General features: G+C 51.9%; 1 protein-coding gene across 2 annotated transcripts; it reads left to right on the forward strand.

Annotated features, from left to right (window-relative positions):
* Positions 1-3414: 3414 nt before the first annotated feature.
* On the forward strand, positions 3415-18304 carry LOC121460236 (prominin-2-like). 2 transcript variants are annotated; one of them, XM_041670503.1, is made up of 24 exons: positions 3415-3658; positions 4161-4210; positions 4579-4781; positions 4878-4998; positions 5214-5277; positions 5536-5625; positions 5935-6137; positions 6513-6587; positions 7515-7578; positions 7783-7942; positions 8233-8385; positions 9279-9402; positions 9829-9920; positions 10059-10143; positions 12437-12583; positions 13458-13529; positions 14225-14317; positions 14439-14492; positions 14768-14848; positions 15005-15073; positions 15793-15882; positions 16045-16151; positions 16493-16565; positions 16737-18304. In XM_041670503.1, exons 1-23 carry the CDS (start codon positions 3415-3417, stop codon positions 16554-16556), a joined length of 2505 nt encoding a protein of 834 aa, XP_041526437.1. In that variant the 3' UTR covers positions 16557-16565; positions 16737-18304. The 2 variants fall into 2 exon arrangements, with proteins under 2 accessions (XP_041526437.1, XP_041526438.1); XM_041670504.1 differs by lacking the exons at positions 3415-3658; positions 4161-4210; positions 4579-4781; positions 4878-4998; positions 5214-5277 and having other exon boundaries at positions 5608-5625; positions 5943-6137.
* The last annotated feature ends 402 nt before the right edge of the window (positions 18305-18706 follow it).

Here is an 18706-nt window from a genome sequence, read left to right on the forward strand (position 1 = left end):
AAATGCTATATTCTGTATGTCTTTGAAGTGTTTGATGATCACCTTCCTACCTAAAATATATCTTTGTAAGACCTTGAAAATGTACCTAACATGATTATAAGTTTGATTTTTCTGGATGACTATTAACCTGTATTTTTTTTATTATCCTAAATAGCTTTCAAGGACTAAAACTTTACATTACATTTTTAAATGAGCTGTATAGGTACAATATCTCCTCCTCTTCCTCCTCCTCCTCCTCCTCCTCTTCCTCCTCCTCCTCCTTCTTCTTCTTCCTCTTCTTCTTCCTCTTCTTCTTCTTCCTTTTCTTTTTCTTTTCAAGATAGGGTTTCTCTATGTCACCTTGGCAGTCCTGGAACTCACTCTGTAGACTAGGCTGGCCTCAAATTCACAGATATCTGTCTGTCTTTGCCTCCCAAGTGCTGGGTATCACCACCACCCAACTAAGTACAATATCTTAAACAAGAATAAAAACATACATACAGTATAACAAAAACAACTTTAAATTTGTATCAATATACAAAAATTCATACCAATGTAAAATATTCGAGACTAGTAGTTCTTTTTTAGTTTGAAAGTAAACACAATAATCTACTCCTTTATCCTACTATTTCTATATACCCCTTTTTCTTTTCAGAATGAGATCCCTGAATCTAACCTTCTTTGTTTAGTACCCTTCCTGACCATGCCCAATTACAAGACTTGCAACCAACCCCCCTAAGTGATGACAACACCCATCTAACTACCAAAAACCACTCACTCCACCTTTTGAGAATATGGGCGTCATGTTCTTAAATTATTTCCTGTTTTCTGGGGATGACAGAATCTTAGAGGACCCTGAAAAAAGTTAAGGCAATGTCCAAGTTCTGAGGGAGCTAGCTGTTGTCCAGTCTTGGAGTGATGGGATAATGCAAGGCTTATTTGAAGTCCTGGCTGGACCAGTCTATGATGCTGGACCATCTTAGTTAGCCACCCTAAAGTCATCCTCAGCAGTTTGTAGTCCAAAACTGATCTTTGGAATGTGTTTGTCAGCTTAATGGCATTATCATAATCCAGGTGAAGTTGTCATTATGGGGCTCCATCAACTTTTTGGAGACTTCTGAGGTAGCTGTTAGGAATGTTCATGGTGTACTGCAGAAAACTTAAACATTTTAGATGTCATATGCACCAGATCTCAGAGAGATTAAAGGACCAGAGTCTATTAAATATAACCAGGATATACAGGCTAAGTTCCTATTACCTGCTTCAGACTCAAGACTGAAATTCACATACAGGAGAACAGAGGAAGCCTAAATCTAGAATTGGTTAGTACTCTGTATGACCACTATTATCATATCAGAAGATTTAACTATATATACATATATCAGTATTATAAATTTTAAGATTTTCTACCTTAAATATTAAAGAATCAAAATAAAATAAAAGGATTATGAGATTAGTGGCAATAGAATAGTCCCTAATTTTGATTTTTATTCTGTACCATACCAGAGGTGTCTCTTCTGACATGAGGCAGAGATTTTGGATTTTCCTTTAACAAGCATGCTCGGGTTTAGAGAAGGACAGAGCCATGTTCCAATTCCAAAGCCACCTTTAACTTTTCATTTAATCGAGACTACAAAAAGACCATTTGCCTAATATGTCTGCAGAGAATAGTAGAGACAAACATTTGGGAAGAGTTATGAAATTTTATCCTATTGGTCGTGTGTTATACCTTTAGGCCAATTTACTCCTTTTCTTGGGGCATTTTCTCTGGATGATTGATTCATCCTTCTTCTGGTGTCTCATTTGTCCAGTGGTCTTCAAATTCCTTAGTTGGATGCTTTTATTTTCCTGGAAAGAAACAAAACAAAACCCTGCCCCAGCCTTAACTTTCAGGAGTTTCTCTCCTTGCCATATGTCGGCAGATTTTTTTGTTGTTGTTGGACCATCAGCTCCCCAGTAATGACAAGGGTACTTATTGTTCATTATAAAAGCTCAGCCAATAGCTTAGGTTTGTTCCTAACTAGCTCTTATACCTGGAGAAGGTAAAGGTGGCAATGCCAACGCTGATGACCTGAATTTGATCTCAATGGAAGGAAAGAACCCATTCCTGCAAGTTGTCCTTTAACCACACACACACATGCACACACACACACACAGAGAGAGAGAGAGAGAGAGAGTAAATAAATAAACATAAAAGTAATTGGTTTGAAAGTCAGATGTGGTGGCAAGAACCCAACACTCCTAAGTCAAGAAGGGAGGGTGACACAGAACTACCGAGAAGCCTAGGGCAGGGTAGCCCAGAGAGAACATTGTTGCAGAAACTGCAAGAAACCTTGCCTCTCAACAAGGTGGCCTGGTAAAATTGTCCCCTGACCTCCATGCTCACACATCATGGCACTCCTGCACTCATACACAGAGACTGAGTAAAATTTAAAATTAGTTTAAAAAATAAATATATATATAATGTGAATATATATATTTATAGTATGTATTACCCACAATTCTACTGGAAAGGATCATTGCTGTGTGTCTTTGCGTCACAGATTGTTCTGCGATAACTGTTGGTGCTTATTAATGCAGAGAGATATATCCAGGCCAAAGGGGCGTTTTCAGTTCACTTTGGTGACTGCTCAGTGTGTTCTGGATTATGTTTCTCTCAGCAGTTCCTCAGTCTTCCAAGTTGTTTCTGTTGCCATGAGTAATGTTACTGGGACTATCCTCCATCCATCAGAAGCATTTCTCCATCACCTGCTTAGTGACGGAGTCCTGAGTATTCCATCCTTCACACATCACAGACCCTCTGAGTCCCATCTCCGAGCATGGTTTCTATCAATTCTTGTTGCTGATGACCAGATGGCATGGCTGAACCAAAGGGCACCCCTCTGCTCTCCCTAAGGACAGTGCCTACTCCAGATTGGCCTGCCAGAGGGCACCCCAGGGAACAAAACAGGCTCCAGAGGAAGCAGGGGAAGCCAGGCTAGTTCCTGGTGTGGCTCTGGCCTTAGGACCCCTTTTTTAGGCTAGCGTTTCACTCGGTGGCCATGTTTAAACAGGTTGGGTTGCTGGCATTGAGTGTGGAAATTTACTTGAAATTGGGTCACCCTAGATATTCCAGAGACTCTGAGGTACCCCCTGGACGGGCTCCAGACTGCCCTTGTCCGGCTTGTGGGGCATGTGGGGAGGGGAAGAGAGGCACAGGCTTCATTGAGATCGCCAAGGGCGGCTGGGCCCGGCCCAGCCCCCTATCCGGCCTCCGCCCCTGCCCTTCCTACGCTCCCGGCTGGCGACCTGGTAGCTCCAGAGCCCAAACCTGTCGGGCCGGTTTGTAGAGAGACGGGAACCGAGGGAAGAAGGCTGCAGAAGGATGCACGGCCTGCCCGGTGCTGGCCCGCCCTGTCCGCCGCCCGAGCCTGTGCTGCCCACCCGCCCGAACTCATGACGTGCTCGCCCGGCCTCGTGGTACCCCTGCTGGGGCTGGGCCTGGGGCTGGCCCTGAGCCTAGCCGGAGCTGTGGCCGCCGACTGTGGGTCCTTCGCTCCCGCGGAGCATCTGGTATTCACTCCCGCAGCCAGGACGCGATGGTTGGCCCCTCGTGTCCGCGCGCCGGGGCCCCTGGACTCCCTCTATGGCACCGTGAGGCGATTCCTCTCCGTAGTTCAGCTCAACCCCTTCCCGTCGGGTGAGTGCCCCCTCCCCCAGCGGACCTCCGCAGGCACTGGGCCCCCAGCTAGACTGTGCACATCCTGTCAACAAGCGCTTGACAGGGTGAGTGAGGTTTCTGACACTACACAGCCTTATTCTTCCGTACGTTCTGGAATCCCACGAGCAGCTTCCGAGCCTTCTTGTTTGACCTTGGGCTGGGACTCTGTGCAAGAAAGTTAAATCCGGCTCATTGTTCTCAGTGTCACAGTGTCAGGGGTCAGGAGGGCCAAAAGAGGCCGGAAGAGGGAAGGGAAGGACTACCAGGCCAGCTGCAGTGCTTACCAGAAGGACCCAGATGGTCTGCTTGCAGGCCTTCTACCAGCTGCCTCTCCTGCAGCATGATGAGGCCTGGCAAGCTGTCACAGCCACATGGCCCTGCCTTCTCTATGAACCTCCCTGAGCCTGGCAATGGGGAGAGGCTAGGCACAAGGGCTAGGCAGTGGCTGTCCCCAAACCCTTGGCTTGCTTGCTTTCCCTAGAGTTGATAAAGGCCCTGCTGAATGATCCATCTTCTGCAAAGACGGATGAGGTGAGGACTGAGCCGCAGGTGCTGGGGGAGGGAGTTAAGAGCAAGCAGAAGGGCCCCCACCTGCTCTGTTCAGCCCACCCTGCGCCCTGCTGAGCATTTGCCAGAGTCTTAGGCATCCTTTTCCCTCCTGGGTTCAAGCCCCGTGTCTTCCTTTTGCTCGTGCTGCTGTTTGCAGTGATCTCCAGTGCCCCTAGACCTGGATCTCCCATCTGTCATGGGTAATGAGCAAGGGTACCACTCACCTCACACATCCTGCCTGGGTTCGCCAGGATACAAGTAGAGGCACATGGGCATTCTCTCCACCTCTAACTTCCACTGGAGGAGGGGGAAGGCAGGGCTGCCCCCTCATGCCTTGCTGCCTTGCCCAGGTGGTTCGGTATGAGGCAGGCTACGTGGTGTGTGCTGTGATTGCTGGCCTCTACCTCCTATTGGTGCCCGCTACTGGGCTCTGCTTCTGCTGTTGCCGTTGCCGCCGGCGCTGTGGGGGCCGAGTGAAGACGGAGCACAAGGCCATGGCCTGTGAACGCGGCACTCTCATGTCCTTTCTGCTGCTGACCACCCTCGTGCTTCTGTGAGAGACTGCATAGGTCAGGGGGGAGGTCAGGATGGCGGCCCTGTGCTCCTGGGCACACGGCAAACCCTTTTCTCCTGGCCTCCGTCCCTGCAGGATTGGTATGGTCTGTGCTTTTGCTACGAACCAGTACACACATAGTCAGACAGGCCCCAGTGTGGAAGCTGTCCCTGAGACCCTGCTCAGCCTAAGAGGCCTGGTGTCTGATGTGCCTGGAGTGAGTACTATACAATTCTCTCATCTGTGTGTGAGTACCCTGCTTGAAGGCAGACCCATAGAACCGTATCTCTGCAGCCTGTAAACCTGCCAAGCAGAGAGGGCGTCCCTTCCTGTGTGCACTTGGCTGCCACCTGCTGGAAAGTCCCTGAAATGCCTAACTGACGGATGGGGTTACTGAAGGAGGGAGGATGACTTAACCCACTGTTTGTCTAGGAGCTTCAGGCTGTGGCTGAGCGGTTCTCTGTGCCCCAGGAGCAAGTCTCAAAGGAGCTGGATGGTGAGGGTTATAGGTGGCCGGCTCCAGGTCCCTCTGCCCTGGCCTGCCTTGGGGAAACATCCCAGCTCCCTTAACCTGGACTGCACCAGGGTACCACTTCACACAGAGGGATCTTCACACAGTCATACTTCTGCAGGACAAGGAAGCTAACACCACCTTGCAGAGCCCAGGGCTCATGGGAGGCAATGGGAATGTCCTCAGCTCCTGGGGGCGGGGGGATGGGGAGAACATGGCTGCCAAATGTCCTGTGTTGTCCAGGTGTCGGTGAGAATCTTGGGAACATAATTCACAACCAGCTCAAGAGCACAGTGTACCCGGTGCTAGCCTCAGTGCACAGCCTGGGCCAGGGTGAGTTGGACCAGAGCCCTGTATGTGGGTGGGTCCAGCAGGTGTCTTCCAGGAGTCGATTCTCCCATCCCCCACCCCTTGCATGTACCGCTCCAGCTCCACCCAAGTCCTTCTTCCCATTATGTTGGGATCCTGTATGGGCATCTCTGCCTACTCCCTGGCCACACGTGCCCAGCGGCAGTGTCCATTGTGGCTATAGATAGTTTATACCCCATTAGCCAGGGGGAAAGAATGTGGTGTCTCTATTTGCTAAGGTGCTGAGGACACCAGGGAGAGAGGAGACCCTCAGGCCACGTGTGACTCTCTCAGCCCTGCAGGTTTCCACAAACCACCTTCGAGCCCTGAACACCACCTCCGTGGAGCTGCAGGAGGCGCAGCAGCACCTGGAACCACCTGTGCGGGCACACCGGGAGCGCCTGCTCACCTTGCTTCAGGAGAGCTGGTGCCGCGGGACCTGCAAGGGGGCCCTAAGCCAGGCCAGTGCCCTGCAGCTGGGTGCTGACTTCAGCCAGGTGCAGGCACTGAACAAGCCCACTGGGACTTGGGAGGGCTGGTCTAGCCTGCACTTTTGAAATCCTTCAGCATCTTGGTAGTCAGGTGGCTTTCATGAGGCTTTCCAGAGAACACTTTCCCTGGGTTGCGCCTTCCTTTCCAGAGCACCCAGAGTTAAGGACTCTTTGTTCTTAGAGTGAGCCAAAGCTCTTCCTTCATGGGCCACACACACAGCCCCAAGCCTCATGTGTATTAGCTTCTTGGGTTCTCACTGCCTCCCTGGGTGATAGGGGGTCTCTGTGGTCCCCATTTTACATATGAGGACACTAAGGGTTCCGAGGCACCTCCTTCCTCTCGTAGGGATCCTTCTCATGTCATGGAACCCTCTATTTCAGGTGCCCCCTGTGGATGATGTCCTGCATCGGCTGAAGAATGTCCCAGAGGCCAACTTCTCCAGCATGGTCCAGGAGGTAAGCCCTATCTTGGTTACCTGGTTTCCTCCTGCCTGAGAACTAACAAGGGAAGAGCTTCAGTTTCATTCTCTGGAATAAGAACCTGGGTGAGCCAGGCGGTAGTGGCGCACACCGTTAATCCCAGCACTCAGGAGGTAGAGCAGGGGATCTGAGTTCGAGGCTAGCCTAGTCTACAGAGTTGAGTTCCAGGACATCCAGCACTACACAGAGAAACCCTGCCTCAAAAAAAGAAAGAAAGAAAGAAAGAGAAAGGAAGGAGGGAAGGAAGAAAGAAAGAAAGAAAGGAAAAAAGAAAAAGACCTCAGTTAAATCCAGGACTTGAGTCCACCCTCACCCAGTGGCAGCCTGAGCTAGACGCTCATTGTGCCAGTCCCCACTGCAGTCAGATGGGAGAGGCAGGTCTGCAGCTCAGAAAGAGGAGTTGGGCTCCCCTCAGGGATGGGGTCTTCAGGCCAAAAGGGAGCAGAGCAGGTGCTTTGGCTGTACCCCGACAGGCAGGCCTGCTCTCTGAGGCGGGGGTGGGGAGTGGTGCCGCCATGTGAGTCAGAGCCTGTGACCCAGGGCCTGGAGCTGGGGAACCAGTGAGTCAGCTATGCTGGGAGGCTGGGAAGAAGGAAGCCGGGGCTAAAGTGGATGGGAGGCTGGAGTTGGACTGAGGGAGTAGAGCTGGTTGTTAGGATAGGATAGGTGGGGACAGGTGAGAGATAAAAGGCAGCGCTGTCTAGGAAGTGGCTGTGCGTAGCTGGTGCCTTGTGTGGAAGAGTTGAGCTAAGCAGGAGAAGCCATGTTTGCAAGGACAAGAGGATCACTTCCTTTTCTGGCACCATTAAACAGCAGCACCCTCCCTCTGGGCCCCTGACCTTGAGACCCCAAGGTAGAATTCCAGGCAAAAAGCGACAAACACAGCCTTGCTTGGTTCCACAGGAGAATACCACCTTCAATAGCCTCCCGCTCCTGGTTGCAGTGCAGACGGCCAGTGTGGTCCAAGGTGAGGCCCTGCTCAGGGGTCTGACTAGCTTCCTGGCATGCCACCCCCAATGTACCCCTTCCAGGGAGGCTTGCTGAGAGAGGAGCTGGGCAGTGGTGGGGATGGATGTCTTCCCTGTCTGGTGGGCTCTCTATGGGTTCTGGGAATTTGTCCCTGGTCCCTGGGTACCCTCTATATCCCCTGAGACACTGTAGCTTTGGGCAGATCTGAAAAAGGCGCTGGCTGAGCAGCCTGAAGGTGTGAGGATGCTGGCCCAAGGGTTCCCAGGTTCAGAGGCAGCTTCCCGCTGGAGCCAGGCGCTGGAGGGGCTGGAACAGCGCAGCCGCCCCTACTTACAGGAGCTGCAACAATACGAGAAATACAGGTGAGCGGCACCCTGGGCCTCCATTCTATCCCCGTCCACTTCCAGCCTGACAATACTTCTGCCTCCGTTTAAAGTCATGAACCCTAACTCCTATGGCTTCCATGTTCCACCTGACTGTGTATCCCCAAACCTGAGCCTGGGGACCCTGTAAAAGCTATGAGACCTCAGGAAATGTTTGCACCTCTGCTTCTAAAGATTCAGTCTGGGGGCCTAGAAACCTAGGTCCCGGGCCAGCCCTCTGGTGCCAGCTGCCTTCCTTCTCAGTGAGCCCCCTACTCTCTCTGCGGCAGGTGGATTTTGGGATGTGTGTTGTGCTCTGCCATACTGCTTGTGGTGATCTGTAACCTGCTCGGCCTCAGCCTAGGCATCTGGGGGTTGTTTGCCAGGGAGGACCCCAGCCACTCCGAAGCCAGAGGCGAGGCTGGAGCCCGCTTCCTCATGGCGTAAGCAGGGGCCGGGGGTGATGGGGGGGAGAAGGGACCTTCACTGCTGGGTTGCCAGATTCTTCCTGGTATGGCAACAGGAGTAGAGTCTGGCAAGTCAGGAGATTGAGACTTGGTGCTGACCGGGACCCATTCCTTGGGTGACTCTGGGTGAAGCAATGACCTCTCTGGGCCCCAGTGTCCTCCTCTATCTAAGGGGTTTGGCTGATGCAGGGACAGCACCAGTAGTAACTATAGCATACGCTCCAAGCCCGGAATCCTTAGCTCAGCTTCTAGGCAGTCCCAAAGCCGTCATCAGGAGGCGGCAACAAAGTCAGAATCTGCTTGCCATCCTTAAACTAGATGGCCTTTAAGACCAAGGCGGCCACATACGGTTGGCCAGGTTGTTCATTAAACAAGGTGCCCAATCAAAGGGATTAGCGAGGATCTGAAATCCACCCCACACTTTACTCTCTAAGCCTCATGGCCTGGCCTGGGGCTGTGACCACTCACAAAGAAGCTTTGTAAGTCAGTGGCCCTGGTGACAGGGCCCTTACCTCTCAGTCCCTTTGAAGTGTTATCTAAGTAGATGAGTCATGTCTGCTATGCCAATGGCTACCTAGAAAGGTGAGCACAGGGATGGGTCACTTCCCTGGACTTTAAGTCCAGAAACGGCTCTTCCAACAGGCAGGCATCCTTCCTCTAGGGTTTCAGGGCAGCAGGCCTGAGCAATTGGATGGGGGTGGGGTGGGGGTGCCAAGAAGCTGCCAGGCGTGCTGGATTATCCTTCTTTGCCCAGGAGGCATGCCTTGTTGTCAGCCTATGCCTGTGCAGGTTCCAGGATGTGGGTGGGGATAGGCCTGGTCCAGGGCTGTCAGCTTCCACGTTCCTTCAGCCATGTCTCTCGCCTCCAGAGGTGTGGCCTTCAGCTTCCTCTTTGCAGCCCCCCTCATCGTCCTCGTCTTTGCCACTTTCCTGGTGGGTGGCAACGTGCAGACGCTGGTGTGCCGGAGCTGGAAAAGCGGAGAGCTGTACGAGGTGGGTCTGGGCCTGTTCCAGCTCAGAGGGAGCTGAAGGGAGTTTGAGCCAAGAAAGTGAATCAGAAGGAAGTGGGAGCCAGAGGTGCAAGCAGGACAGGAGGAAGGAGGATGAGATGCGCGGGGTGTGGGGGGGGGGGTGGATAGAGAGACACCCATGAGACACCCATGAACCCCAAGCCCCTGCATATGCCCCAGGTCCCAACAAGGGCTCCAGGTGAGGGGACCCACGTTCTTTCCTAACTCTTAAGTCTGGGAAGGGCACTGTGCTGAAGGCCCTGCTTATACCACTGCCAGAGATTTATGGGCAAAGTCCCCATGAGGAATCAGGGCATAGAGTCATTTGAATTAGAGCGAGTAACGGGTGGCACCAAGCGTCAGGGCCCCTTCATCTCTCTATGCCCCACCTCTTCCTGCCCAACTGCAGTTTGTAGACACCCCGGGGAACTTGCCTGCATCCATGAACCTGTCCTACCTTCTTGGCCTGCGGAAGAACATCAGCATCCTCCAGGCCTATCAGTGAGTAGGAGATCTGGGGTTGGGGCTGGAGCAGGGAAATAGAAGGGAGGTGCAAAAGTGGGTGTCCCCCTTAGGGTGATGCCAGCCTCACCTGCCACCCCTGGTGGCTCTTGGTTGATGGATGTCTTTCTTCCCCAGACAATGTAAGACAGGGGCAGTACTCTGGAAGGTTCTACAGCTCAATGACTCCTATGACCTGGATAAACACCTGGATATCAAACAGGTAAGAAGATGTTCTAGAAGGTGTTAAGGCTTCACCCCTCCTATGCAGCCTTTCCTTCTGTTCTTCTGGGGCATTATCTCTCAACTCATCTCTTATCAAGGTACCTCAAGCCAGAGGTCTTAGCAACCAACTCAGGAACTATCCAGGGCTTTAGCTATGGAAGATTCTAGGGCTGTAAGTGGGGTGAGTGAGTAGCTGGCTGCCTGAGCATCTCTGAGCATGTGCACCAGGGAAAGCTTAATACAGCACAGGTTATGGAGGAGAGGACAGGGACAGAAAGAGTGGGGGCGGTGTGTCTGGATGAGAACAGGTCCTGGGTGGCATGTTCTAGCTGATAGTGGAACGGCGGTGCTCCTGAGCCAGCGGGGTGACACCTGTAGAAAGCTCTCGTGGCTTGTGTACCTCAGAGCCAGCTGTTGGCCGTGGCAGAGTCTATCCCCACCCCCACAAGAGTTTCAGGTTGCCCATCCTCCCCAGGACTCAGGTGGCTCATTTGCCAGAGGCGGTTCAGGGAGTTAGAGTGGACCTTGAAGCAGAAGCAGGTGGAAAGGCAGAATGGAAGTAATGGAAAATGGAGGTCCCTGTCAGTACTGACAGGAGAAAGCTTCAGAACCAGGGAAGGGGGTGCATTTTAGAACGAATATGCCGTTTTTCCTCTCTCCATCCTTAGGAAAGGCGGGGAAGAGGGCCCTGAAGAATCGTTTCTCTAAGCATGTCTTAGGAAGCACTCCTCCCATGCCCCTCCATACCCCAGCTAGTACTGTTGCTGCCCACACAAAACTAGCTCATTTTGGTGCTCCCGAGAAACCGCTTGGATTTATCTCCATCCCAAGTCATGGGATGGCACAGTCAAACAAGATCAGTCCTGACTCGATGCCTTAAGCCATGGCTAGGGATACTTGCGTAAATGTCAGTGCCTTTTTCCTCCAGAATCTTTAATCAGAAACAGAGAGCTGGAGACTCTGCAGGTTGGGCACAGGGATCGCCAGCCCTGGTAGCTGGAAGTCATCTCAGCCTTAGGTGATCTCAGCCCCAGAGAGAAGAGGGGTCCATCTTACAGAAAAGTGTGGACCAATGAGGCTCTGGTTCTGAGGGACCAAGCAGTTATTTGAGGTTGTATGGTGATCTTGAAGAAACTTCTCGGGAGAGACTCTAAAAAGCCAATCTGCATAGATCAGAAAGATAAAATGTGCCATTCAGGGCACCAGATGGCTGCTTCATGTCCCATCCCTGTCAGTTATGTCTGGAATGCTGCTACCAAGAGAGTTGGAGCCCCCCCTCCCTGGAGGAAAGTTGCCTAGTAAGATGGGAAGAGGCGACCAGAGATGGCTGGTTTCTGATATTGAAACTGAATGTCATGTCCACAAAACAGGCAAATGCTGACTGTCTTTCCTGGAAATGTGGGTGTGTCATTCACTCTTCATCCATTCATTTGTCAGTTCATTCACAAATCTACAAACTGGATCTCACCGACCACTTGACAGACTCCGCTGCAGACGAGGGACCTTACAGTAGAAGTGTCCCAGTCCCTGGTACTATTGAGCTGATGTAATTAACAAGCCCAGGGATAAGAGACTTGAGAGTATAGGTGCTGTGAAAACCTTAATACAGGATGTGATAAAGAAGAGCCAAAAAGCTACTTTGTATCAGGTGGCCAGGGAAAGTGTTGTCTGTTTTACTCTTTGTGGGGGCCCGCCATCCAGTTCCCAAATAAATCACTCATGGAGGCTTATTCTTAGTTATGAATGCCCAGCCTTAACTACACTAATTTCTTGCCAGCTTTTCTTAGCTTAAATTATCCCATTTATCTTTGGTCTCAGAGCTTTTATTTTTCTATCTCTGTATACCTTATTTTACTTCTTCTTCCATGACTTGCTGTGTGGTTGGGCGGCTGACCCCTGGTGCCCTCTTCTCCTTCTCTTGCTCCCCGAATCCTTCCTTCTCCCAGATTTCTCCTCATATTTATCCTTTCTATCTGCCATCTCTGCCTATTTCTTTCTCCTGCCCCACCGTTGGCCATTCATATCTTTAATAGACCATCAGGTGTTTAGACAGACTTCACAGAGTTAAACAAATGCACACAAACAAAAGTAACATACCTTAAAATAATATTCCCCAACAGGTAAGTCTGGGCCAAGGCCCAGTTGTCACATGGTCCCTGGAAGCAGGCCAGGGCTCTGAGTAGAGTTCTCTTGGGGGTCTGTGAGGGTGTGTCCACCTGGAAAACCAGGTGATGGCCCTTGAGCCAAGCGACCAGGCTCAGCAATATGCCTCATCCTGTCCTCTCCTCCAGTACACCCAAAAGTTCCAGGAGGAGCTTCAGAACTTCAAAGTGGATGTAAAGAATCTAGACCTGTTGAGCCCCGCTGCTCGCAGAGACCTGGAAGCTTTGCAAGGTAGCAGGCTGGAGAAAATCCACTATGGAAACTTCTTGGTACAGGTCAGTGAGGGGCACATCTGGTGACCCAGCAGGATGTGGCACTGAACAGAGGGCCAGTCTGTGTGTGTTTGGCCTCTTTCCAGCTCTCTACAGTCTCTCTGTTCCTGGGACTTCTTCCTGTTAAGGAACTAGGACACTTCTCCAGGTCCTTTAAGCAAGACCATGAGTCGCTGTTCATGGTCCTGAACCACTGCTGCTAAGAATGGTGGTGTCATACTTAGTTTCCCACGTATATGGGTGTTTTGCCTATATGTATGTCTGTGTACCATATGCATGCAGTAACTGTGGAGACCAGAAGAGGGCAGATGAAACCATGAGACTAGAGTTTTAGATGATTGTAAGCCACCAAGTGGGTGCTGGAAATCCAACCCAGGTCCTCTGGAGGAGCAACCAGTGCTTTTAACTGCTGAGCCCTCTCTCCAGCTGGACACTGGCTTTTCTTCAAGTCACTCCAGAGAGCATCTTTATTTCTCTAGTCCATTGGACTCTGAAACACTTCACACCTTCAGTTCAAGCTCACCACAACTCACGTCACAATAGACTTAGCTGGAGCTGGGAATATGGCTCAATTGGTAAAGAGCTTGCCTAGCATGCACAAAGCACTGGGTTCAATCTCCAGTGCTACATCAAGCCTGATGTGGTAGCAGGTGCCTGAAACCCAGCACTTGAGAGGGAAGAGGAGGATGTGCAAGCTTGGATTCAGCCTCGGCTGTATGAAACCTTCTCTGAGATAGTAGATAGAGATGCGGGGCGGGATGGAAATGATTGAACATAGTTGGAGCAGGGCACAGTTGACAAGTCTGGGGATTCAGAGGATGGGGTTATCCAGGGACATCTGGGTTCAGCCTTCTTGGTGTCTCCTGTCTTCCCTCAGATCCAGAAGCCTGTAGTGGAGACTGACATGGAGCAGCTGGCGCGGGAGCTGGAAGGACTGGCCCAGGCTCAAGTGAGAAGGGAGCGGAGACCCTGTAGCCAGACAGTGGTCAAGAAGGAGATCTGGACGGGGTGGGGAGGGGTGTGGAGGGAAGACTAGGAATGCTGGGATTGGAGAAGGGACAGGAACAGAGGCTGGGGACTGAGGGCCCCACCCACAGGTGCTGAGGCTTTTTACCCTGCTGTTGGGCTGAGGGTCTGCAAGTTCAGCTCCCATTCAGGCCCTGCTGTCAATTGCTGTGTGGCCTTGGGCAAGCCATTTTGCATCTCTGAACCTCTGTCACTGTGTCTACAGACTGTCCTAGTCTCTGAGCAGATGGGAGTTTCTGGCCTAGCCTCACACAGCTGGGCCAGCTTCAGACTCTGCCAGGACAGTGCTGTGAGGACCCCTTCCCCCAAAAGACACATGCACTCCCCACAGGAAACCTCTTTCTGTATTTACAGATATCTCAAGTTTCTGAAATTCTCCATGAGACACCTCAGACTCCACAGCCACCTTGGCCTTGCAGAGAGCACGGCCCAGTTTTAGCTGTGGTTGCTACGGCTTAAGTGGTGCTGTGGCAGATTTTGTAGCATCCAGCTCAGGGAAGACCTAGATCAGGGAAGAAGCTTGAGGATTTTCTCTCTGAACCCAGCCCTTTTCACCTTCCTCAGAGGGCTGCTCTTTGTTGGGGTGGGGACCCTTCTAATCCTTTGGTCTGCCCTCAGAATGACTCTGTACTGAAGCAGCAACTACAGGAGGAAGCCAGAGAACTCCGAAGCCTCTACCAGGAGAAGGTCGTCCCCCAGCAGAGCCTTGTGGTAAGCTTGAAGGGAGTCTGGGGCCTGAGGGACAGGAGGGATGGAGAGAGGGCCGTGAAAGGAGGAAGAGGCCAGCCTCTAACAATCCTTGCCTCTAACAATCCTGATTCCTCCTCCACAGGCCAAGCTCAATCTCAGTGTCAGGGCCCTGGAGTCCTCTGCCCCAGATCTGCAGGTGGCTAACGGGAGTGGGAGGATAGGTTGGAACAGGGGGCACTAGAGGAAGACAGGGCAGCTGCTTTGAGATTTCTGCTCTGTCTTGTCCCATTGGGAGGTGAAGGGAGAGGAGGAAAGGGGTCAGGTCCTTAAGGACCTCTTTTGTTGGCCTCTGGGTCCTAAAGCCTGCCCTTCATCTTTTAAAACGATTGTGTGGTATATCGTAGGATGGCTGGATGGATTGGTGGGTGAGTGGATAGATGGATGGCTGATTTGGACTGTTGTCTCCTGCAGGTAGATACCGCAAATGTTCTTGGTAATGTCACTCGTCTGAAAGGAGAGCTGCCTGCCCTGACCAGCCACATTGTGAGGAATGTGAGTTGGGGGCAGGGAGTATCTACCACAGGCTTTCCCTCCAGCTCGGCTTTCACTATGGCTCCCAGGAGAGCCAGGCTCATTCTGATGATGTCAGACGTGGAGGGGTGTAGGGAGACAGGATCCCTGCCAACCATGGGCTTCTCTTTCCTGTAGGCCTCTGAGTGTTTCCTGACCAGGGAAATGGGCTACTTCTCTCAGTATGTGGCCTGGGTGAGAGAAGAGGTGAGTGAGGGCTTGGCACCCCACCTGGTGTACCCACCCCAGTGGACCAGCTATGGAGCCCTTTGGGGGTACCGCAGGCCTTTGGAATTGGACGCAAACTCCCAAGCCTGCCATCTGTTCTCTTACTCACAAAATAGATCCTGCGCACCCGACTTCTACCCCCAGCCCTTTTGTGAGACCCAAGTATGGGCTAGGTTGACCACAGCTTTTCTAGAACATCCCATCTACTCCTTGCCCCTATGCCTCTCCATGGATAGGTCCCTCACCCTGCTTGTCAAAGGCCAACCATCAAAGCTCACCTCCTCTTACACATCCCAGCGCCCTTAGGTTCTGGGAAAGGTCTGAGCTGGGGTTTGCTTGCCCGTGAGTGTCTGTGTATATGCATTTGGGGGCAGGCATGTGTGTGCATGCATGTCCCCTTTCCAATAACGATGACTTACAACCATACTGAGGGATGCAGCAAGACTCACGTGTGGGCTAGTGAGCGGATGAAAGGGACGAGAGCTAAGCTGAGCCGGAAGTTCAGTGTCCTAACCTTCCTGGGCACCCATGACCATTATATCTGTGCTTGCACCTTCCACTCCGTGTTCACGTGTAAGGTGGACCCCAGCTAAGTCCCTGGGCTTCTGTGTTCATCTTGGCCTCCTCTTCAGAGCATGGAGTACCCATCTGTGGGTTCAGGTGTCTTCCCATATACCTGTCTCACTTTGGTACCACAGGTGACACAACACATCGCCACCTGCCAGCCCCTCTCTGCAGCCCTGGACAATGGCCATGTGATTCTATGTGACATGATGGCCGACCCCTGGGTGAGTGTCCCCAGCCTGTCACGAATACAGAGTCCAGTGGACAGGGACAGTAGGAGGGCACGAGGCCAGGGTGTGGAGTCAGTGCAGAGCCTGTGGGCACGGGGATGGTGGGAAGGTGCCATCTGCCCAGCCTGGTGAGCTGACCTCATGGCTCCTCTTCAGAACGCCTTCTGGTTCTGCCTGGGGTGGTGCACCTTCTTCCTCATCCCCAGCATCATCTTCGCCGTCAAGACCTCCAAATACTTCCGTCCCATCCGGAAACGCCTCAGGTAAGGGACTGTCGGAACAACAGTGGGCATCAGATGTCCAGGAATTCTTTACAGCCATTGGGCCGCACCCTGTCCAGACCCCTCCCAAGCAGAGAGAGCTTCTGACCCAGCTCTAAGGAGTACGGGGGCCTGATAGTTCCCACATCAGCCTGCTGCATCTTTCTTGCTGCAACTTGACCACCTGGAGGGTAGCTCCTTCCTGGAGGGTAGCTCCTTCCTGGAGGGTAGCTCCTTGGGACTTATCCTTCTCTGGAGGACTCCTGAGGCAGGGCCACCTCCAGTCAGCCCGTGCCAGGGCCGAGGGTCTGTGCTGGGGCTCACTTTACTCTGTGATGTCACAGCTCCACCAGCTCCGAGGAGACACAGCTTTTCCATATCCCCAGGGTCACTTCCCTGAAGCTATAGGACCCACTGGTGAGTTGTCCCCCCTCCCTCATAATTCCCCTGAATCTGATTGGAGGGGCTCAGATCTGGGGTTTCAGCATGAAGGAGGGGACAGAAAGGCTTGGGGTCTGGGTCAGTGTGGATGGGACCTCCCCCCCCCCCCCCCACACACACACCTGCTTTCACCTGTTTTCTTTTTAGTTTCTAACAGGCAAGGTGATCCCTGGGGACTTCCTGTCCTTCTTTTGTCTCACCCTGGACCAGAAGAATTGTCATCCCCTTCCCAGAGTGCAGGCTGGCCTCCGGTGCTGGCCTGTCCCCTCTCCTTCTCCAGCTTCCCTGGTCCCACCTTTATACTCCTCCCCTCATGACCCAAATCATACTCAGCCCTTACTGAACTATAGAGCCAACAGGTTCTTCTGGGTACCTAGCACTTGTCCTCCTTGCTGTGGTATCCCAGCAACAGGGAGGGCCTCTTCTCCACCCATGGGAGCTCCTTCTCCGGTCTTTAGGTGGACTCAGGTCCTTCCATCTACCCCATCTTTCTCCCTGCTTCCTGTCCAAGTCCCTTTCCCCTTATCTGAGTTTGATCCTCCCCCACCTGCACCAGCCTCCTTCCTGGTCCCTCCCCAGCCCTTTGCTTGCTCTCTCCATGGACAGGCCTGTCTGAGGGCTGAGCTGTCCTGTCTGCACCCCAGGTTATAAATAGCCACGCCGGTCCCATCTTCCCTCTGAGCACTGGCTTCTAAGAGTGGACCAGGGATGTGGGCCACATGGGCTCCCTCTTTGCCCCAGAGACAGTAGCATGGTGGCCCACACCAGGAAGAATCTGGTGGTGAGAACACAGTTTTGCCCTCCTCTTTCCATCCTGCGCATACGGCCTGGGATCACCCCTCACTTGTCTCTGCATGGTCTCTATGTGCTGGACACTAGGTCTGGAAAGGACAAAGCAAAAAGAGACGATATGGACGAGCCTCTGTTCCATTAACATGTCACTTCCCTAAGCTTTGCCTCTGGGTCCCTGAAGCTGGAACCCTAAGGCTGAGGTTCAGTAAACAGCTTAATGAACATCTGTGGGAAGAATCCCACGGCCTCTCTGACTGCAGGCACCCTGGGACTGTGCAGCAATTCAGTGTGAGGAGCAGAGCCTGCCTGGTCATGTGATTCACAGCCTGGTTCTGATGCTGCTAGCTGGGGCACCTCAAATATGTGATGTGGGTCCCCCAAGCCGCAATTTCTTTCTTTCTTTTTCTTTTCTTTTCTTTTTTCTTTTTTTGATAGAGAGGCTCCTCGGAGCCTGTATGTAGGGTTGTGAAAGCCAAACATGATGAGAGGAAAACCTTGACAGGGCTTGGTGTGAGCAAGTGCTGCTTGGGCGTTGAGAGCTAGGCTCAGGGCAGAGCCAGGGTCTGGGCATAGAGGGGATGCCCTTTATGTTAGTGTGTTTCTGGGCATGTTGGTGTGGAATTGCATCTTCTGAGCTAGCAGCAGTTTTGTTGCTAGGACTCAGGATGGTGGTACCTGATGTGCTAAGACTCCTACATTATTACTCTCAAACAAGTTTTTTTGTTTGGTTGTTTTGTTGTTTTTGGTGGTTTGGGTTTTTTGTTTGTTTATTTGTTTGTTTTTTCTTTTTTGGCTTTTCCCAGAGGTTAGAAGTTTTTGTTTTGTTGTTTGTTTGTCTTGTTGGTTGTTACTTGTTACTTGAGAGTGAGGAAGTGACACCCTGTATTTTTTAGATATAATTGATGGGATTTAAACAAATGAAATAAAAGCAATTAAAAATCATCTCTGGTTCTGTCAGAGTTGCTTATCTGATCTGTTAGATGCCTGCGCATATTACGTGCAGTTATTTTAAACTGAGTCTTTGGTGCAGATGGGAGCCCCTGATGACCTGCTCCTGGTGGCTGTCATGGTCGTTGTTTTTGTTGGTTTCATCTTGCCTCTTCTACATGGTAGGGCTGGTTGGATATTGGCACTCTTATATCTGAACATCTGTCAGAACGACTGGCGGCCGTGGGTGACATCATCTTCCATCTCGTGTGCATCTAGCAGTGGCTGGGGACCACTAAAGTTCCCTGGAGAGCGGGTCTGTGCCAAGTCTTCACTCCACCTACCCCCCTACAGCATGGAAGACTTGCCAGGCACCCCCTTTTGATGGGTGTGGCTTT

This window comes from Microtus oregoni, unplaced genomic scaffold (assembly GCF_018167655.1).
Source record: "Microtus oregoni isolate MIOR12 unplaced genomic scaffold, Mior012 000020F_ref0000438, whole genome shotgun sequence".
Classification (NCBI taxonomy): Eukaryota; Metazoa; Chordata; class Mammalia; order Rodentia; family Cricetidae; genus Microtus; species Microtus oregoni.

Bases quoted from the DNA above. Each gene is read 5' to 3' on its own strand.
- LOC121460236 (XM_041670503.1), top strand. From the start codon at position 3,415: ATGACGTGCTCGCCCGGCCTCGTGGTACCCCTGCTGGGGCTGGGCCTG. The intron at 3,659-4,160 runs GTGAGTGCCCCC...TGCTTTCCCTAG, and splicing joins GCTCAACCCCTTCCCGTCGG to AGTTGATAAAGGCCCTGCTG. The intron at 6,138-6,512 runs GTGCAGGCACTG...CCTCTATTTCAG, and splicing joins TGGGTGCTGACTTCAGCCAG to GTGCCCCCTGTGGATGATGT.